Source organism: Eptesicus fuscus, chromosome 1, assembly GCF_027574615.1.
Source record: "Eptesicus fuscus isolate TK198812 chromosome 1, DD_ASM_mEF_20220401, whole genome shotgun sequence".
NCBI lineage: Eukaryota > Metazoa > Chordata > Mammalia > Chiroptera > Vespertilionidae > Eptesicus > Eptesicus fuscus.
In genome coordinates this window covers 104066903-104085272 of record NC_072473.1, presented here as the reverse complement: position 1 = coordinate 104085272, position 18370 = coordinate 104066903, and the positions used below count along the sequence as shown (strand labels likewise).

The window sequence follows — 18370 nt, the reverse complement described above, 5'->3', positions numbered from 1 at the left end:
ACCACTGCCCTAGACTATCTCTCTCTCTCTCTCTTTTTTTTTTTTTTGCAAGATTGACTCAGTCTCAATCCATTCATCCTTATGTGAATGCTTTATGCAGGCCTCAGTACATGCTGTGCAGCATTGACAGCTTATCTATATATATAAAGAGCCAGGGTCCATAACTCCCGAATGGACGACTGGTCCATCACCTGGCCCTCAGGCTCCATTGATCAGGGGATGGCTAACGAGGGAACTGGGGTCCCTCAGGCTCCAATGAATCCATGGCAGCAGCGACTGGTGAGCAGGTGGGAGGCAGACCGCTTGCTCCCTCCCCCGGCCCACAGGCTCCCATTGATCAGGGGATGGTTAACAAGGAACCGGAGTGAGTGGTGCAGGGACTGGTGATCAGCTGGAAGGCAGGCTTCTTGGTCCCTCCTCCTGGCCCTCAGACTCCAATCAATCAGTGGTGGAAGCTGGGCGGAACTGGGGACTGGCTTCCTTAGTAGTCCTATAGGTTCAATCTCCAGAGGACAGGCCAGGCACCAATGGACCAGCGTCTCTGGCACAATCCCGACAGCGCTGCCAGCCTCCTGGAACTCAGCCTCGCACCGCGGCCGCTTCCCCTCCCTAGATGCACCACAAGGAAGAAAGGATACTGCCGGCAGCACCAGGGGTGACCAGCGGTGACTGGCTGCTCTCCCTGTGCTTCCTCCAGGTCACTTAAGCCAGCCTGGCCCCCTCCCACCCTGCTCCAGATGAAGTGTGATCACTGCACATGGAAGGAATGTAGTAAAAAAACAAAAACCGATGACAAAGAGAATGCCGCAGTCAATGTCCAGAGTCCGGCTCAGGAGAACAGAGAGAAGGGAGAATTCCATAAGTTGGCCGATGCCAAGATATTTCTGAGTGACTGCCTGGCGTGTGACAGTTGTGTGACCACAGAGGAAGCAGTCCAAGTTTCTCAGTAGAACACCAAGGACTTCTTCTGTACTCTGAACCTTAATAAGAAATGTGATACCTCACAGCACAAGGTGCTGGCAGTGTCCATGTGTCCTTAGTCTCTGCCTTATTTTGCTGCTAAATTCAGCCTCAGTGTCACTGATGCATCCAGAAGGCTCTGTGGTTTTCTCAAAAGCCTTGGGGCACACTGTCTTTGACATGAAGATAGCTGCGGACTTCAGCATCCTGGAGAGTCAGAAGGAATTTGTGTGTCGGTACTGCCAGCACCATGAGGAAGAGCCCCAGCTACCCATGCTGACCTCCTCCTGTCCAGGCTGGGTCCAATATGCAGAGCGTGGGTTGGGTCACCCCATCACCCCCACCTCTGCAGGCCAAGTCTCCCCAGCAGATCATGGGCTCTCTGGTGAAGGATTATTTCACCAGGCAGCAGAACCTGTCCCCAGACAAGATTTTCCACATCATTGTGGCCCCGGGTTATGACAAGAAACTGGAGGCCCTTTGAGAAGATGTTCCCACAGCTTTACATAGTTCCCAGGGTGCTGACTGCGTGTTAACCTCGGGTGAAATTGTCCAGATAATGGAGCAAAGTGACCTCACCTCGAATGATGCTGCCATGGACACTCTGGAGACATGAAGGAGAAGGAGGTGAGGCTCCATGAGGGTGCCAGCTCCGACGGGTGCCTGGCACACATCTTCAGGCACATGGCCAAGGAGCTGTTCAATGAGGACGTGGGAGTGCTCACCTACCGCACCCTGAGGAACAAAGACTTCCAGGAGGTCACCCTTGAAAGGGACAGAGAGGTTCTGCTACGCTTTGAGGCTGCTTACGGATTTAGGAACATCCAGAAGTGGTCCTGAAGATGTAGAGGCAAGTTCCCTTGCCACTTCGTGGAGGTCCTGGCCTGTGCCGGGAATGCCTAAGTGGCAGGGGCCAGGCCCAGGCAGACAACGGGTGTGCAGAAAGGGCACTGCTGCATCAGATGGAAGGCATCTACGCTACCATCCCAGTGTGGCCCCCAGAGACAAGAACCCATGTGCAGGAGTTGTACCAGGAGTGGCTGGGGCAGGGAGGTGACTCCCCCCAGGCCCAGGCGGCCCTGCACACTGCCTAGTAGGGCCCAGGGCAGCCTGCCAGGACATCAAGTGGTAAAGGTCCAGCAGGTGCCCGACCTACAGGCTGCCTGAAGAGGGGTGTCAGACAAGTGAAGGAAAGGCTTAGCATCTCTGTCATTGCTTTCGTTTTCAGAATTCCCTGCTCCCCATCAGTCGGCTCCCTCCCTCTGAGGGGTACTATCATTGTCACATGGGTGAAACTAGAATATTGTATCTCAAGAGGATTGCCCTGATGTACGTATCCTCTTATCCGATGATGAAAAAATCCCAAAGAACAAGAATGGGGACAGACTACTGTCCTTTAGGCTTAAGAAAACCCCCGAAGTGTCCTGCGAAGAGCTGAGACTTGGTTCTGTCCACATGCCTCAGAGAGATTGGATGACAAAATGGACTGGTTTGGCCCTGACTTTACCCACTTATGTTACTCTTGAAGGTGTCTTTGCCACAATGTGAATAAACTGCCACCTTTTGGAATAGGGGCTTATACGAAAGTCTGCATTCCCAACTTTTCTTGAAACAGATCTATGTTCTGCAGCTGTGGCCACCGTCCTGAGATCAGGTCCTGTCGACCAGGTCCTGTCGCTGGGAATCAGGGGGCACTGGAGTGAAGGCCCCCACCCCTCGTGCCCTTTTACATTCAGGGGTTGAACTGAACTCACTTTGGGGGAGGCCTGGCAAGGGTGACAGGTGTCACAGATGGAAGGATGGAGAGTGGAAAGGTGGACACCCTGCTTGGTCCCTCCCTGGGTGGAGTCAGGCAGATGATGGCCAGCCAGCCCACCCCACAATTGGGTGATATAGCTTCCTCTGTGTCCACCTCTCACCCCATGGGCCCAGCCACTCCCCTCAGCTCTGGGCAGCCCTCTGCATTCCATGACAGTGCACTCTGCCCTCACATGCTGCTCGCCCTAAGTGAGAAGGAAGATAGCAGTTGGCCCACAAACAACCACACAGAAAGATAGGGCTCATGGCTGGTGAGCACAGTGGCAGTGGTGGGAGCCTCTCCTGCCTCCATGACAACACTAAGGAGCAGCGAGCTGAGTGGTAAGGAGCAGTGAGCAGGCGGGCGGTAAGGCGAGAGGTCCTGGACTGCTAGAGGGATTTCCAACTGTCGGCTTAGGACATCCCCTGAGGGGTCCTGTACTGCGAGAGGGTACAGGCTGGGCTGAGGGACCCCCCACCCATTTCATGCACTGGGCCTCTAGTAAGGTAATAAATATCCACTGAGCCAAAAGCAGAGCTGAGCTTTACTCAATCATCACCTGTGTACATTTCTTACTCTAATTGTTAACTCTACAGAATTGGAAACAAATTATTTTAAGAGTGCACACAATTATTTAAAGTAAAAAATGCACAGACGTGCTGACATGTGGGACAAACGTGGGAAATACTCATTAATGTACAGAAGTGTCATATCTGGCAATATAGCATCAGAAGACAGAGAGCCCTGGCTTTTTAACATGACTGTCCAAGTCTCCCTACTGAACAGACATGTTCATCCTCCCAGAAGAATAGAGCATTTCTGACACCTTTAGTGGGTGCTTCTCTGTGTGTGTGTGCACCTGTAAAGAGATTGTATGAGACATAGAGAGGCATAGTGTTTGAAAAAGCATTAATAGAAAGAGAGAAATTAGATTGATATTTTCCTGTTTTAGAATTCTAATACTGAAAACAATCCCTGCTATGTGTTCTAGAAAGACTTCCTGCAATATGACAAAATTTTAGCTGTTACAAATCGCTTCAAGAATGCCCACATAGAAATTCGAACATTCTGAAAGTGATGCCATGTACTTTTTTTTTTTATCAGAGTAAATGTGATGAAATAATTATCAGACACTTGGTACTCATGTGATATTAACAAAAGGGCTGATTGATTTGGAATATACAATTGTTCTCTATGCAACAAATTCAAGCTGACCTCTAAAAAGCAGCATAATGTTAAGAGATTAAAAAGGACCTGGGTGATTATCTATGAAAGACCCAAATACTGATTCACTAAGTTAAGACTTTTCTCCTTTCTTTTTTCATTTAAAGCTAAAAGCAGCCCAGAATTAGAGATATATCCTGTTGAGTGCACTAAAGCCTTCTCAATCCTTAGTGGGAAAAAGTATACCCAAGGTGACAAAAAAAGCTAGCATGGCTAAGTGGTGTTTTCATCCCGGGATAGCTCACTGCATCAAGCCAAACTATGAGACTACATCTTTGCATACTGAGTGATGAAAAGTTGTCACTGTAAATATGGTTAATAATTTGGAGTACCTCTTATTTTGGTGAGTGGAAGTCGTCATCTATTATGCCAATGCCATATCCCTGTACAGATTTTGTTACTGACATGTGGGTGTTGCTATAATCAATACCTAAAATGTGGAAATGCCTTTGAGTAGAGGTTGCAAGAATTTGGGGAAGCATGATAGAAAAAGCCTAGATTGCCCTGAAAAGCCTGTTGGCAGAAATATCAATGTGCTAGTGAGGACACATTTCAGCTAAATGAGGCTTCTAAGGCACATTTGCATGATATCTATTCAAAATAGTTATCAGTTCTGATTTTATTACAGAATGGATATAATCAGATGGTGCTGATGGATAGATGGTCCTATTAGATATTAAAATTTCCCCAAAGTGTTCATGTAGAAAATGGATGCTTGGAAAATTTTGGAAACATGTAGCTGTGGTCTTTGAAACATTCTTCAGTGAGCTTGACTGCCTCAGGACTGGGGCAAGGAAGGTGAGAAGGAGTGTAACAGATCACTTCCCCTCTCAATCCTTTAGGGATTCCATGGCAATAAGTATGTTTCTCTCCAGGTACAAACAACTTCTGGAGGAAAAAGCTGGCATTTGTTTTGCTGTTAAATAATTACTAGAGGCCTGGTGCATGAAATTCGTGCATGGGGTGTGTGTCCCTCAGCCCAGCCTGCATCCTCTCCAATCTGGGACCCCTCAAGGGATGTCTGACTGCCGTTTAGGCCTGATCAAGGTAGGATCGGGCCTAAACGGGCAGTCGGACATCCCTCTCACAATCCAGGACTGCTGGCTCCCAACTGCTCGCCTGCCTGCCTTCCTGATTGCCCCTAACCGCTTCTGCCTGCCAGCCTTATTACCCCATAACCACTCCCCTGCCAGCCTGATTATGCTTAACTGCTCCCCTGCCAGCCTGATTGCCCCTAACTGCCCTCTCCTGTAGGTCTGGTCACCCCTAACTGCCCTCTCCTGCAGGCCTGGTCACCCCCAACTTCCCTCCCTTGCAGACCTGATCCCTCCCAACTGCCCTCCCCTGCTGGCCATCTTTGACCACATGGGGGCAGCCATCTTGTGTGTTGGAGTCATGGTCAATTTGCATATTACTCTTTTATTAGATAGGATAGAGGCCTGGTGCATGGGTGGGGGCCAGCTGGTTTGCCCTGAAGGGTGTCCTGGATCAGGGTGGGGGTTCCCTTGGTGCATGGGGCAATCTGGGCGAGGGGTCTGTGGTGGTTTGCAGGCCAGCCACGCCCCACATCAACCCAAGCGGAGGCCCTGGTATCTGGGATTTATTTATCTTCTATAATTGAAACTTTGTAGCTTTGAGTGGAGCCCAGGGCAGGCCAGGGCAGGTGGAAAGCTTGGCTTCCTCCATCGCCAGGGAAACCCAAGCCTCCTGCTTGCTCCGTGGCCACTGCCATTTTTGTTGGGATTTATTTATCTTCTATAATTGAAATTTTGTAGCCTTGAGTGGAGTCCAGGGCCAGACAAGTTGTGTGGGAAGCTTGGCTTCCTCCATTACCAGGGAAACCCAAGCCTCCTGTTCGCTCCATGGCTGCAGCCATCTTGGTTGGGTTAATTTGCATACTCGCTCCTGATTGGCTGGTGGGTGTGGCTTGTGGATGTAGGGGAGGTATGGTCAATTTGCATACTACTCTTTTAGTAGATAGGATAAGAAGCTTGAAGAAAGTGGTTGGGTCCTCCCCATTGTCCCTCATGCTCAATACAATGCAAGGATTGGATATACATTCACAGATAGTGGTAACAACATGAGATGGAGTGCTATGCGACAGAGCAGTGGTTCTCAAAGCTGTGGTGGGTATCAGATTCGGAAGATTCTCAGGTCTAGCCTAAAACCATGGAATCAAACTAAATGCCACAGGTGATTCTGGTACCCATAAAAGGCTTGAGCCACCACTAGTCTATTGCAGTGTTAATATGTGCTCTGTGCAACTATGGCTTCATGGCCAATAATTTATCCCAGAATTTCTCAAAGTTAAGCAGGCTACTTTAACACAGGACACTTTTTTATTGTCTAAAGTTTTACATATGTCTCCTTTTTCCCCAATTGATACCCCCTGCAGCCATTCCCACCCTGGGCAAGCCACCACTGCCCCAGTGTCTGTGTCAATTGATTATGCTAATATGCATGCATACAAGTCCTTTGGTTGCTCTCTATAACACAGGCCTTTTAAGAATTTATTATACTAACACATTTTGAACCCCAAAGCAGGAATTAGTGTATGCCAGTGGTTCTCAAAGTGTGGTTCCCCAGGTCCAGCAGCCTCAGTATCCTCTGGGAACTTGTTAGAAATCCAGACTTAAGCCCATCTCAGACCTGCTCAATCAAAACCTCTGGAGATGGGATTGAGCCATCTGAGTCTTTCTTATAAGCCCTCCAGGTGTTTCTGGTGTTACAAACAGCTTGAGAGCCAATAGTCTTTGCAGTGTTTTCCCAAACTACTCTTTTATCAAACATGTGGCAGGAGTAATATATTCTGCCGTAAGAAATGGTACTGAAGTGTGTGCAATGAAGATGTGTGAAAGCATCAGCACTTGTACAGAGATTTCTTTTTTGCAACTACTTGATTGTTGTTTTATATAAACACCCCCTTCTGGTAAAAACAAACAAACAAAACTTGACACAGCTCAAGGAGAATGCTGGCAGTAAAGGATTCTTCCAGAGTATTTTGACCACCTCTTATTTATGCCAGGCTTCCCTGAGACACCAATGTACTGATTTGTTTATCACTAGCAGCCTATGCTCTTAGTGAACAATGACAAAGCCAAAGCAGCAACCAAAATAGTCAATAAACCAAACCTTAAAGTCCTTGGACCAAGAGAAAGAGAATGCATTGTTTTCTTTACTGAATGAAAATTAGCAAACTTAATAGGGGGCAGGGATGAATGAGTCTACTTCTGATATATGGTATAAAGACACCTGAGTCCACACTTCATGCAGGTAGACTTTTTTTAAAAAAATTTTTTTAATTGTCTAAAGTTTTACATAAGTCTTCTTTTTCCCCATTTGACCCCCCCACCCGCCCCAGCCATTCCCACCCCAGGCAAGCCCCCACCGCCCTAGTGCCTGTGTCCATTGGTTATGCTAATGTGCATGCATACAAGTCCTTTGGTTGCTCTCTAACCCCCCATTCCTTACCATTTGTCTCTGGATCTATTCTTGTTCATCAAATTATGTTGATCATTATATCCCACATATGAGTGAGATCATGTGATATTTATCTTTCTCCGACTGGCTTATTTCACTTAGCATAATGCTCTCCAGTTTCATCCATGCTGTTGCAAATGGTAAAAGTTCCTTCTTTTTTTCCCATTGCTTTTAAAAAAAAATTATTTACTGATTAAGGTATTACATATGTGTCCTCATCCCTCCATTACCCTCCCCACCCCTCCACTCATGCCCTCAGACATATAGATCAATGGAATAGAACAGAGAACCCAGAAATCGATCCAAACTGCTATGCCCAATTAATATTTGACAAAGGAGGCATGAACATACAATGGAGTCAAGACAGTCTTTTCAATAAATGGTGTTGGGAAAATTGGACAGATACATGCAGAAAAATGAAACTAAACCACCAACTTACACCATACACAAAAATAAACTCAAAATGGATAAAGGACTTAAGCATAAGACTGTAAACCATAAAAATACTAGAGGAATCCGCAGGCAGCAAAATCTCAGACATATGCCGAAGCAATTTTTTCACTGATACTGCTCCTAGGGCAATGGAAACTAAAGAGAAAATAAACAAATGGGATTACATCAAAATAAAAAGCTTCTGCACAGCAAAAGAAATCATCAACAAAACAACAAGAAAGCCCACTGAATGGGAAAACATATTTGCCAATGTTATCTCTGATAAGGGTTTAATCTCCAAAATTTATAGGGAACTCATACAAATTAACAAAAGGAAGATAAACAACCCAATCAAAAAATGGACAATGGACCTAAATAGATACTTTTCGAAAGAAGACAGAAGGAAGACCAAGAGACATATGAAAACATGCTCAAAGTCACTAATTATCTGAGAGATGCAAATCAAAACAACAATGCGGTACCATCTCACACCTGTCAGAATGGCTATCATCAACAAATCAACAAACAACAAGTGTTGGCGAGGATGGGGAGAAAAAGGAACCCTTCTTCACTGCTGGTGGGAATGCAGACTGGTGCAGCCACTGTAGAGAACAGTATGGAGTTTCCTCAAAAAACTAAAAATGGAACTCCCATTTGACCCAGTGATCCCACTTCTAGGAATATATCCCAAGAAGCTAGATACACCAAGCAGAAAGGACATATTCACCCCTATGTTCATAGTAGCACAATTTATCATAGCTAAGATTTGGAAACAGCCTAAGTGCCCATCAGCAGATGAATGGATTAAAAAACTGTGGTACATCTACACAATGGAATACTATGCTGCGGTAAAAAAGAAGGAATTCTTACCGTTTGCAACAGCATGGATGGAACTGGAGAGCATTATGCTAAGTGAAATAAGCCAGTCAGTGACAGATAAATATCACATCATCTCACGCATTTATGGAATATAATGAACAACATAAACTGATGAACAAAAACAGATCCAGAGACAGAGAAGCATTGATCAGACTGTCAAACCTCAGAGGGAAGGTAGGGGAGGGTGGGGGTAAGGGGGAGAGATCAACCAAAGGACTTGTATGCATGCATATAAGCCTAACCAATGGACGCAGGTAGACTTTAAAACTCAGGCAGAATGAAGGCTTAAGATAGAACCACAAGGGGACTGAACTGGGTTGGGCTTGGAGCTCCTGCTAAAACACCTTAGCATTGGGCAGCTTCCCCTCTGTACAAAAACATGCTGATTGGGGCCCCAGTAACTATTTTATGGATGCTCTGAAAAGAACCATTCAATTATGTTTTACCTATTCCTCTACTTTTACCTTCATATAATGACTACTCCTGAAGCATGCATTTCCAGGTAATGGCAACTTTGGGGAGCTAGTGAATAGTCAACAACATTAAAAATGTTTACATTTTCCTTCAGCTCTCAGAGGTGGAAAGGACTTTAGATGTTTATTTATCTGTCTTCCCTCTACCTACAAAACGAGCAACAAAAGGGAAAATAGTGTGGATGGCAGAGAGAATACTAGAACATAGGTCTCATTTGTGCAATTCCATCACTGAATGGGAGTGAGAATTTTTGTTCCAATTTGAAGTCCAAGTAAAATAACTAGTACAATAATCATTCTTTAAAGAGTATTCATGTTAACATGAATATTTAGACTGTAGATTGTCTGAGGGCAGTGACCTTATGTATAATTCAAGATTTAACTCCAGTTTCTACAACAGTTAATTGTAAGTAATAGACATTCAATAAAGACATGTTGAAGAATTTTTCTTTGAATGAATATAAAGAGTTTATTCAGTGCGTATTTGGGTATACAACAACAAATATTAAACAACTTTTTTAAACATTTTTGTGCACAGGACAGAAAACTGCCTGTACATGCTATGTCCATTTTTGGAACACAGATTTTAACAATTGTTAATGCACAAAATCTTACATATCATGCAACTCTATGCCAAGATTCCAACTTTCTTCCATGCAACAGATATGAAGATCTAAATGGAAACCTAGCTAAGTCTTAAACACTTTTCCAGAAGCAAGTATAAGTATATGTTGTTTAGGGGTAACCAGTCTTAATATTTCCTTGTACATAATATTCACGTGCCAAATACAGTGACAAGAGGACTCATACACATAAAGGTAAGACATTTCTTATTTTAACAACACAAAAGACAATATCACAGTTCCACAATTCCTGTGTTTACATAAGAAGCCACAACAATAGTTTAACATGATAACACAAATGGAATTAAGAGAAATCTAAACTTGAGGATAATCTTTTTTTTGTTGTTTAAGTAATATTTATTGACTGGGGTTGACAATACAATTCAATTTCTATGCACAAAGTACAGCACAAGAACTTTACCAGAGTACTACAAATCGAAAAAAAAAATGTGGTAAAATCACAAGAACACTGTTACCTTGAGCCTGAGATGCCAATTCAGATCCAACCCTGAATTTGGTTGATTTGGATTAAGTGACACAGAGTCAATAGAACCACTGAATTTCAGAAATCAGAAAGTTGCACTATACCAAAGTAAAGAATACAGTTGAATCAAGCATAGATAGAAAACATTAAGCCAAGAAAACAACACAGTTCACATAATTTTGTTTGCCTCTACAAAACATTTAAGCAGTTAATTTTGTTTTATTTTTGAAGAGCAATTGTGGTCTTTTAAATTTTCTTTTTTGGAGGGCAAATTTTTATCAGCATTAGTGCTGTGAAATGATTGTGGTTTGTCATCCCAAAACTTAAAGTGAGATCATGAGAAAATTGAGCAGTCCTCCTGGATTTAGTTCACTGATAATGCTTAGCATTCTTTTGCACAAGCTCAATCTAAATTATGGGGCTTTAGTATGGATGATAAAGTTTAATGGCAGATAGAATAGTGAACTCTGCCCATTTGTCTGGTAAATGTCACTGACAAATTTGAACTTTTGGGTGAAGGACTGCTAGAAGAATTCAACAGCACCTGGAGTAAGGTTCTGTTACAGAGCCCTTGTTTTGCCCTCACTGGCTACGTTGATTCATTGTGGCTCATGGATTTGCCTCCATTCAGCACTCCAGAGACACTTCTGCTCTTGGTTGGGGTCCCACTTCCAGATCTGGAGAACTCCGTGAGATCATGCAGTGACGGCTCCTTGTACATGGCCACTGAAAAGCACAGAAAGAGGGTGTCAAAGGTCTTTAAATAGGCACACCACACTGGCCCTCAACTTTTCTTCTAGTTACTAGGCTTCCACATTTTAGGCCAAACATGAAAAATGCTGCCTTCAAGGACTCAGTCAGAAGTGAACTGGATCAGACTAAGCAAAATCTAATCTTAGTGAAGTAGTATGTAAAGAATTCTAATGCCTAATTTCCATTACTTATGGTTATATATATATATATATATGAGAGGATTATTGAAAAATGCATTTAATAAAGCTCTTATAAGTTTAAACATGATCTAGAGCATGTTGTGCAAGCTAAATATTAAAAACATTTTAAAATGCAGATTTTTATCATGATTTAAAATGAAACTCCCAAGGAGTCTAAATATTAACACAATTCTTAATGCAAAAAATGATAAATATGATTATTGTTATGCTCTAAATAATAGTACTAGCTTGTGTTAATGGAATACTTACAATGTACTAGATACTGTTTTGAGTGCTTCGTATTCATTAACTCTTGTAATCTGTGTAAGAATCTTCTGACATACTACTCTTATCCATATTTTACAGACGTGGAGCTTGAGGCACACACGTGGCAATAATCTTCTTAAGACCATCCGGTTAGTAAAGGGTAAAGCTGGGTTTTGCATCCAAGTAGACTGGTTCCAGAAAAATGTGCTGTGAAGCAATGCTATGCTGATTGACCGGGCAGTCTGCCCTACTTGAAACCCAGAATTGAACCCTAGGCCAGTAACCTCTTGGAGGTCTTGCTCTGCTTTGTCTGCATTTTCTAGTCTTTCTCAACCATGTCTCACTACTTTTAACATCCCTATTCTCTGCAGTCCATTCCTATCCTCTACCTTTTCTAATTTGCTACTAATCTGCTAATAATGACTGAAAAATAAAACTATGAAAGAAAATTGTTGAGACAATATTGTTGGGCCCTTAGGGAATGTCCAAGGAGTTTTCTGATAAATGTTAAGTATACACACATTTAAGCATCTGTTTTTCTGCCCAGGGATCAATCTTGCATAATTTGAGATTCTTGGCTGTCCTGAGCTATCAATTAAACTAGTTCCATATAAGTAAGGTGTTACTATATCTAGATATATAATGGAAAAATTAAAATCAAAAGATTAGATGCTATTGTTGCAGTTTAATGTTTTTAAGTGTTTAAACTGTTACTAAATTTTTATATAAAAGCCTGAATATAGAAGAATTATGTTCCATTTTCAAAAGTGTGAAAAAGGAATGATTTAAATACATACTCATTTAATCCCAGCTCCTATAACATTGAGCTTACCTTTCAGTGGTTTGGGCAGAAAGTGGGCTGCAGGCTTGTTCTTTTTCACATGGTTTCCTTTCATGATCTCTCCTTCTTTATTCAGACCCAGATACCACCCTCTGCCTGACTGCTGCTGGCGGTATATCATCGATGAATATGTCACGTAATAATTTTCAAACACGGATTCTTTGAATTTACACTCAGGTGTGAAATGTTCCTACAAGAAAAGTAAATAAACTAAAACTCAATATTTGCAGCTATGGATTTCATGGAGAACCATGTGGTATTGCCCTTCGGAAGTTAAGGACATTATTTGTTAAATCTTGTGTGACTAGTGCTCTATTTTAATAGCATAAACTATTATCATTGGAAAACAAGACTATATATAGTATTTTGTGTGATAATTTAGAAAAAGCACGAAGTGCAAGTACCATTGATCAATGATTAGCTCTCTTTGTAGTAAGGTAATGGAAAAATTAGAAGCAGCCACATAAGTGTAATACATCAGACAAATACAAGAGCCAAATATAAAAAAGACTAGAGGCCCAGTGCATGATTGAATCATGCACGTGTAGGGTCCCCTACACGCTTTCGCTTTCGATCGCGGTGGAGCTGGGTGCCTGTCTGCTGGTGCACCAGGCCTTTCAGAAGCCTCCGGCTTTTGATGGTCCGCCGCGGGACATGAGCTCGCTGCCCCAGAGGCCCCTTCTGTTCCGCAGCACAGCCATGGCACAGACGCTGAGCTCGCGCCGCCACTGGCGACGCGAGCTCAGCATCAGGCCGGCCCAATTGGCTATCCCGGCCACCCCGAGTCCTGCCCCCTGCGCCTCCCTCTGGCCTAATCATGGGCGTAGCGGAGTGATGGTAATTTACATATTACCATTTTATTAGGTAGGATAAGCATAAAGCTGTCATATGGAGCTTTGTTTACTTTGGGATTAAATATGAGAAAATAAATATTCAGTCCTTGTACTTACTTTTCATAGATTCTCCAATTACTATAAACTATAATTTTCAATTGCCCAAGATGGAAATCTGTGTTACAATGCTGGCTGCCTATATTTCTAAAGGGATGCTATAACGAAAGACTCCCTTTTACTTTTAGGTAAACCAAATTGATTATTAAATTGATTATTCTTTAGGTCATTAGACCTTGATTTAAAAAAAAAATTCCTGCTCACCCTTGCCTTACAGTAAAGTTTACAAGCAAATCAATATAGAAGCAAGGAATTTACAGTAATTCTATAAGTAGACATGAGAGAACAGCCCAAGGGACTCTCAATCCTGGAATGTGATATTCTGCCACATGCTTGACCATGTTTTCTTTAGAGTTGTCCATACAAATGAAGAGTTCCTTGACCCAACTGTTTCAGAAACAAACAAAAAAAAAAAAACAGAAAACCTTCTTTCAAGTTTTGTGTATGTGTGTGCATGCAATAAACATCTATTAAAATAGCCATTTGTGCCGAAACCGGTTTGGCTCAGTGGATGGAGCATCGGCCTGCAGACTGAAAGGTGCCAGGTTCGATTCCGGTCAAGGGCATGTACCTTGGTTGCGGGCACATCCCCAGTAGGGGGTGTGCAAGAGGCAGCTGATCGATGTTTCTCTCTCATCGATGTTTCTAACTCTCTATCCCCTCTCTCTTCCTCTCTGTAAAAAAATCAATAAAATATATTAAAATAGCCATTTGTAAGCAAAATAAAATGAACAGCAAATTTTAATCCCAAAGTAATCCATAAGAAGCAAGGGTTCCACTTGGAGTGTAAGATAATGAAGAAAACGTTAACTGAGCTACATGTAACAGGGGCACCAAGGAAACCATTAGATTTTTGCTCTTTTGCTGAGATGTTATCAGGAATAACTTTTAATAAAAAACTTAAAATAAACTACCTTGTAAAAATACTGCAAGCTTTCTGGACACCAGTCTTTTCTTAACAATGCCTCCATGGTCCTACCTTCCTTCACTTTCATATGAGATATCATTGTAAGCAATGCACACTACCTCAACAACAAGATCTAAAGCACTCTCAGAGAGTCACTTAAGCAAAAAGGGGGCAGATTCCTCAAGTTGAGGCTGCCTTTCTCTGACAGTTAAACAATTGAACTTTTTTTTTCTTTTTTTTTTCTGGGAATCCACAAAAATCTCAGCAATCTCATTGATTCCCACCTGGCCTGCAGAGTTCATAGACTGGAATAATATTTTCGGTTTATTTCTGCCTGGGGCACACTTGATAGATCCTCAAAAAATTCACACAAATTCAACCTACACAAGAATAAACATTACATCCAGAGAAACTATCATGTGATAGGAAACAAAGTGCTCTAATGATGGGCTACGAAAACTCCTCTTTGTAGAATTCTCAACATAGGGAAAGCCAAGAAATGCCTATAAAGAAATTTGACTCAAAGTCTCTACATTCCCTCCAGTGATGAGGGCAATTGCACAGAACACTGCTAAAAGTCATTGGGAATTAAATCACCATTTGGGGGATGGTAATGTTATCATTGGAGAGTTAATTTTAGTTTCCTAAAGAGTCAGAAATCATTTAAAAGTAAATACGGTGAATAACACATATCATTCAGACAAGTGATTCTTCGTAGCCATATCAAGATACTATGTGACTGACTACAAAATGATGAGGTGAGATCATTGTGTGCTCTAAGGCAGGTCCCAAAAAAGGGCTGCATTTAATGTCTTATGTGATCGCAGCATCAATCCATTTATTCATTTATTTATATGAATTTTCTGGCAATCCATTATATGCTTGAGTGGTACTAAAAATGCATAGGTAAATAGCATGTGGCCTCCAAAAGCTTACCATGTCGTTTTAGGAGTCAGAAATATAACCAAATAACCTGGACACAGGGTTTGCTGCCATGAAGTGCAGAAAAGGATGAATAAAGAAGTTATTGCATGAAAAGAGAGGAAGCCTGACTCAGTTCTGATTGGGGGACTGGGGAATGGTGTACTTTACAGAGACAGTATTACTGTAGCTGAGCCTTGAAGGATGGGTAGGAATTCAAAACAGAAAAAGAAGAATATTTGAAGCACAAAGCTACTAAACTCCACTTTTGTGTCTCCTATCTCTGTAAATTAGAATCCACCATCCTGACAACTGCTAAAACTTAAAACTTCAGGGTACCTTAATGTTCTTCCACCTGCTCTTCAGTCTATGATCTTGACCTTCCATTCCCATTGTCACTCCTCTAGTTTGTGCCCTTATTACCTTTTCACTGGCCTGCTGTAATAATCTCCTAACTGTTCTTTTCTGCTAAAATATTTCCTTACTAACACAAAGTTCAATTCATCATGAACTATTTTAAAAATTATTTTTTAATTATATATTTATTGATTTTGGAGAGATGAAGGGAGAGAGATAGAAAAATTGATGAGAGAAACATCATTGATCAGTTGCCTCCTGCATGCCCCCTACTGGGGATTGAGCCTGAAACCCAAGCATTTGCCCTGATTGAGAATCTAACTGTGATCTTCTGGTTCATGGGTCAACATTCAACCACTGAGCCACACTGGCTGGGCAATTCCTCAGGAAATTTTGATGGTATCACCATGCCTCTAGTAAGGATGATAACTTGATGTTTCATTGAAAATTCTCCACAATTCAATCACAACCATGCCTTCAGTCTCATCCTCTATCACAGAATCGTGTGTCTTTGTGCATTTACAGATGCCATTCATTTCCTTTGTTTAGAATGTCATTCTTCAATCTCTCCACCTATTGGCTTTCCCCTCATCCCTCAAGGTCTTACTCAAATATAACTGCCTCTGGAATCATATTTGATCTCTCTCATTCAGGGAACTTGTATTTGTGCCTTCACAAACTCTAGCTAGATCTCTAGCTTGGCCCTGTGACTCAGGAAGATGCTAAATTGGCTCCAAATGGCAGAGGACTTGTCTTATTTCTGAATCCAACTTCCATCTTCATGTTGCCTAGCACAGAGCAGACCACCAGATTATTGTTTATAGGATTTGAATTTCAGAGATTGCAAATTTGCATTGCAAATTCCAGGATTCTGAAATAACTAGTAAAAAGTCTGTAGGGAATTTCCCTAAATCATATAATGAAATCAGCTGTATGTAAAAGGAACTGGTACTGACAGATCCTGCATGCATTACTTAGTATATGTTACAAATAACAGATTCCTACAACATTAGGAGGAAAAACTTGGCAATTGTTACAACTATTAGGAAATGGCAAGGAAGGACTCAATGAATTAAATGCTCTGTCATATCCCGGCAATTTCTTAGTCATCACCACTAAATTTAGGCTAAAAAACTCAGTAGAAAGGTAGGGAAATGAGGCAAAAAAAGACTATAGAAACAACCAAAGGAGTGTTCTGTTCTCTGTGCATGACACTGTCATTTTATCCAGTGTTGGAATGAGTAGGCAGAAGAGGCTTGATTTCTATGAAATGTGGAAAAATGAACATCCCACCCAATATAAGAAGTGGACACAAAGAAAAAGGGTGCAGTTGTATTTGTCTACGTCTCAGCAGTGATTCATAGATATAACAAATTGGATTTGACCCTAATCAGGGAGGCCTTTTTCTGAGGATACCAGGTACATATAGCAAGGAATCAACCTCCTTTGATCAATCTGGAGATGATTACCAGTATTAGTGCTCTTAAAGAAGGTGCCATAGTGGTCTTGACACATACTAAGCACTAACTAAAGGTGGCAATCACTGTGCTCTGTATTTACTATGCAGTAAATATCTATCATAATAAATGAATGAATAAATTAAAAATATGCCAAGCATTCCCTGAAGAGCCACTAAGAAGTTACTTGGCATGAGTACAGAGGAAAGGTGTTTTATATCTTAAAACTTTTTATGCATTGATTTCTCTTAAAAGTTGTTTATCTCTTACATATCTATATTTTTTCAGAGAAATTACACCTTTTTAGCTCATGAAATAATCAATCTGTCTCTCCTCTGTATCATTATTTCTATTTCCATTAAAGTTTAAGGTTAGTTCTTTCTTAGTGACTAGTGAACCTTTGTGTGTGTTCTGTTCAAAGTCCCCCCCCCCCTGGGTTATTTATTAAATAAATAATTTCTACTACTTTAAATTGAATTTATTGGGGTGACATTGGTTAATAAAAGTATATAGGTTTCAGGTGTACAATTCTACAACACATTATCTGGGTACTGTAATTGTATATTCACCACCCCAAGTCAAGTCTCCTTCCATCACCATTTATCCGCCCTTTACCCTCTCCTACCTTCCCCTACCCCCTTTCCCTATAGTTATCTGTGTTTGAGGGCTTTTTTTTTTCTTAATCCCTTCGATTTAATCATCCAGCCTCACAATCCCCACCCCATCCCCAACAACTGTCAGTCTGTTCTCTGTATCTATGAGTCCATTTCGATTTTTAAAAAATCTTTATTATTGAAAATATTACATATGTCCCCTTTCCCCCACCTATTGACCTCTTCTAGCCTACCCCAGCACACCCAACCTCAAGCCTTCACCACCCTATTGTCTGTGTCCATGGATTATGCATATATGCATACAAGTTCTTTGGTTGATTTCTTCCCACCTACACCCCCACCCCCATTTTCCTTCTAAGTTTCGACAGTCTATGCCAGTGATGGCGAACCTATGACACCGTGTCAGCACTGACACGCGTAGCCATTTCTGATGACACGCGGCCGCTGAGGCGGCGGCATGCCGAGGATGAAACATTTGCTGCTCCTGAGGATGAAACATTTGCGAAATAATGTTTTTTTCCTCAAAGTGACACACTACCCGAGTTATGCTCAGTTTTTTGGCGAAGTTCGACACACCAAGCTCAAAAGGTTGCCCATCACTGGTCCATGCAATGCTTCTATGACTCTGAATCTATTTTGTTCATCAGTTTATTTTGTTCATTAAATTCCACATAAGTGAAACATGATACTTGTGTTTCTCTGACTGGCTTATTCACTTAGCATAATACTCTCCAGGTTATGAATATTGAACCATTTTTCTAAGGAACCCAT

General features: G+C 41.9%; 1 protein-coding gene and 1 pseudogene across 2 annotated transcripts in view; one reads left to right on the top strand and one right to left on the bottom strand.

Annotated features, from left to right (window-relative positions):
• The first annotated feature begins 737 nt into the window (after positions 1-737).
• LOC129149426 (nuclear prelamin A recognition factor-like) lies at positions 738-2054 on the top strand (annotated as a pseudogene).
• A 7646-nt stretch (positions 2055-9700) lies between these two features.
• The window catches only part of FGF13 (fibroblast growth factor 13), a 665129-nt gene continuing 656459 nt past the window's right edge, over positions 9701-18370 (bottom strand). For both annotated transcript variants that reach the window (XM_054727791.1, XM_008159154.3), the window contains 2 exons: positions 12385-12583; positions 9701-11079 (listed from right to left, as the gene is read on the bottom strand). In XM_054727791.1, coding sequence (XP_054583766.1) covers positions 10943-11079; positions 12385-12583 — 336 coding nt within the window. In that variant the 3' untranslated portion in view covers positions 9701-10942. The remainder of the gene's footprint in view (positions 11080-12384; positions 12584-18370) is intronic.